Below are 3,845 nucleotides of genomic sequence, written 5' to 3' on the forward strand. Positions count from 1 at the left end.
AGAGCCGCAGGTTGCAGACCCCTGGTCTAGTGGTTCTACACTTAATGTTCCTCAACCTTCTGCCTGAGGGGAGCGGGGCAAAAAGTGTGTGTGCTGGGTGAGTGGAGTCCTTCATGATGCAGGTGGCCCTCTTCCTGCATCTGGAGGTGTAGATGTCTGTGATGGTGGGGAGACTGACTCCAACATCTTCTGTGCAGCCTTCACCACTCTCTGCAAAGCTTTTCTTTCTGCAGCTGTGCAGCCTCCATGCCACACATTGATGCTGGAGCACAGGATGCTCTCCACCACTGACCAAGTCATTGTTTTGCAAGTATCAAAAAGGAAAGTCTTAAAACTGGACAATGTGTCAGCCTCACAGACAGAAACTGGAAGTTGGTTCCACAAGAGAGGAGCCTGATAACTCAAATATCTGCCTCCCATTCTGCTGCTGGAAACTCTAGGAACCACAAGATAACCTGCAGTCTGAGAGCGAAGTGCTTTTAGGAAAATATGGAACAATAAGATCTGTAATATAAGATGGAGCCAGGTTGTCTTCGTTAGCTTTGGCTATTTTTTTAACCCTTTTGCTACATTATGTCGTAACCGAGGGGAACCCAGATTTGTATGAGACCCGGAACGAGACAGACTCAGGTGGAATACAAGAAAACGGTGTTTATTTACAAGTGAAAAGACAACAGTTCAGGTTCAGCTCCTCTGCAGCTCCTGGAGGAGTGTCAGGACGAGGCTGAGTTCAAAAAAGGTAAAGATTGTTTTCTGTGAATCTCTTACGGTTTGATCCAGAGGTGGGGTCCAGTCCTCCGGGGAGCTCCAGAGAGAGAGTCCAGCGGCTGGCAGGGCAGGCACTGGCCGGATTAGAGGCACCAGGCAAAAAGGGATCCAGGCGCAGGAGAGGACAAACCAAGGAGAGACCCAAGGGGGTCAGCAAACCAAGAACAGGTCACAAGGAGGTCCAGGGAACCAAGAACAGGACACAAGGAGTCAGGAATCAAAGGATCACGGGGGGTCCTTTGAACAAGCCGAGGAATCAGGATTACTAGAAACAAGAGAACAAGGTTAGTACTGGAGAGACTAAGCCTAAAAGGCTTGAAGCACAACTACCATGGAAGGTGATATGCTCCAGCGAAGAGTAGCACTGGACTGCAGCCTTTTGTAGTAGGAGAGCCTCCTCAGTCTGATGACCGTCAGGTGTGATTAATTAGCGGCCATCTTGGAGGAGGAGCTGCAGGCAGTGGTACTCTTACACATTACCTTTAATTCAACTTTTTGCTGCTTCACCTAATATTTTGCTACTTTAAACTTTTAGCTATTTTTAGTTTTCAGCTTCTATTTTGCTATGTTTACCTTTTATCTTGCCATTGCTTTTATCTTGCAATACTTGATTAACTTTTAGCCTGTGTTCTGCCTTTTCAGCTTCTGCGCATTATAGCATTAACACTAAGAATTCATACTGCACATTTGCAAACAATTATTGAAATTTGCAATACTGTAGCCATGTTTTTAAAAACTTCTACAAAAACTTTTTTTTTGGTCATTTATTCAGCAATTTAAAGTGCATTTTTAAAAAATACAAAAACTTCACAGTTTATGAAAGAAAAGCACCTCATCTAATGAGGCTTTTATCAAGTCAACACTATGTTGGTCCTAAACATGCCATGAACACATCAGTGGAGAAGATCCTGGGCCATCTACAGAAGGTCTTCACGTTTAGGTGACCAGAAGGTTACAAGATTTACATTTAGGTTCTTGATGACTTCTCTTTCATGTGAAAAGCTTCTCTTTGGCTTGAACTGACCGGTGGAGCAGTCCAAGCTGCTTTTTTTTTTTTTAACTCAAAAAATCTTCTGGATTACATGTGAAATGTCTTCAAGAACCAAAATGGAAAGAAAAGTTTCCTTCAACTCAGTTTTACTACATTAATTTTCATCTGCTGTGTAGAAAACAACAGAGAAGAAAACTTTAAACATTTTACACTACAAGTAGAAAAGTTTGGAAGTAGCAAATCTGAAATCTTAAAAGATCATCAAATTGTTCAAACTGCGCCCCCATTTGTAACTAATAATAACATTTTAAGTTTAAAACAACGTGACTGGAAGTGTAGAGTAGTATTATTTAAAAAGATGTATGGTAGTACAATAAAATACATGTTCAGCAATGAACAAGCAAACAGATATTTGACAACAATACAGTAGTCCCTCGTTTATCGCGGATATTTGGGACCACGCCCACCCGCGATAAGTGAAACGGCACGTAGGGATACAGTAGTCCAAGTTCAATCAAGTTCAGTAAACTTGTCATGGCATGAGCCAGGCTGTAATCACACTCATCACCTGTTACTCCCAACCTCCCTCCTTAAATAAACTATTTAAATTCTGTAACATTTTAAATAAACAATCCATGCAGCATGAATTGTTTAAAATGTTACAGTATTTAAATTTAAATTGTAGAGAAGTGCAACAGAACATTAAAGGGGTGTCACGCAGCTTCAGCTCTGCAGCACGGGGCAGAAATGTACTTCTTGATCAATTACACTGAAACAACTGAACATAGAAGTTCTAAAATAATTAAGAATAACTTTTAACACTTTATTTTGTGATTATGATGATTTTACGATGTGACATACTTTGAATTTTAAGTTGGAAGACAAAAGTCGATCGGTGCATCTGGACATCAAAGGGTTAACTCTTCATAAAGCTGCAGCAGAAGTGTGCATGGCAGAGAAGATCAGCTGATCAGCTGCAGAAGGGAGCTTCCCCCTGCACTTGTGGGCTGCACACATGGTGCAAAATCATTTAAAATATTTTATTTTAAATAAACAACCCATAGCTCATCCATCAATCAGCCAATTGTGTCTGGTCCAATCTTACTTTGAAAAAACGCGATATAGCGAATCCACGATAAATGAACCGCTAAGTACCGAAGGGACTACTGTATAAACAAAAATCACAGTTTATACAAGAAAACTATAAACCGTCCCCCAAAGCGTAGTAGTCTGATGTGTATTTGTCATATTGAGGAACATATTTAGTTTTCAGGAATGAAATTAATGTTTTCAAATTTCATTACTGACAAAAGGTGCTTGAGTGACATTCAAAAAAACACTCCCCTACAAAAAATATACAAAAACGTCTACATTTACGTACAAATACACTCAGGAATGTGTGACAACAATAAAAAAAATTCAGATTCAGAGCAGATCAACGTACAATCTGAACGGCAGTTCAACATTTCGCAGCCTTGTAACCAGCAGGCTTTGTGTCCCGCCGTCTGTCCCACAGGATGTGTTCTCCTCAAGCTGCAGTGCAGTCTGTGTATGTGGTCACCATATTCCCTCTGCGCTGCGTCACCGTTCTACAGTGTTGCTTTGGTGCTCCGTTAAACCTGCTTTCAGTCTGTTTGGGATGTTTGTCGAAAGTAAACATTCTCTCCATGTCTTCAAACACGTCATCAAAAACACCCGCTCCAAATCCACCCGGGACGTGTCTCTTGTGTCTGCTGTGGGACTCCTTGTTGGACCTGGACTGTTCTTCAAAGTGTCTCCTGTGACGGGCGTGTCTGTTCTGGCTGTAGATGTTAAAGTCCTTAAACATGTCGTCGAAGTTGAAGCTGAAAGGTTGGTGGGAGTCTGATCTCTGACTGCCTTGCGTCTCTCCGGTGAAGTATGTGGTTTCACCAAACTGGTCGTACTCTCTTCTCTTGGTCACATCCGACAGAACTTCATAAGCTGCGAGCGACAATAAAACATGGATTTCAAATAACGCAGAAGTTAGAAGAAGCGAGAGGCTTAAAAGTTTGACTACAGCAATGTGGGGAACTCAGCTCTGCGTGTTTTGGATTCACAAGAAGTT

The 3,845-nt window shown here is 41.7% G+C and overlaps 1 protein-coding gene across 1 annotated transcript; it reads right to left on the reverse strand.

Moving 5' to 3' along the window:
* Window positions 1–2,813: 2,813 nt before the first annotated feature.
* LOC119429699 (dnaJ homolog subfamily B member 9) lies at window positions 2,814–3,723 on the reverse strand (the record flags this gene model as incomplete). The annotated part of the gene is given in 1 exon segment (XM_037697275.1): window positions 2,814–3,723. A coding segment is annotated over 1 exon segment (436 nt), but the record flags the coding sequence as incomplete, so codon positions are not given.
* Between the last annotated feature and the right edge of the window lie 122 nt (window positions 3,724–3,845).

Source organism: Nematolebias whitei, unplaced genomic scaffold (genome assembly GCF_014905685.2).
Source record: "Nematolebias whitei isolate Nwh7 unplaced genomic scaffold, NemWhi1 Nwh_scaf_5793, whole genome shotgun sequence".
In the NCBI taxonomy this organism is placed as follows: Eukaryota; Metazoa; Chordata; class Actinopteri; order Cyprinodontiformes; family Rivulidae; genus Nematolebias; species Nematolebias whitei.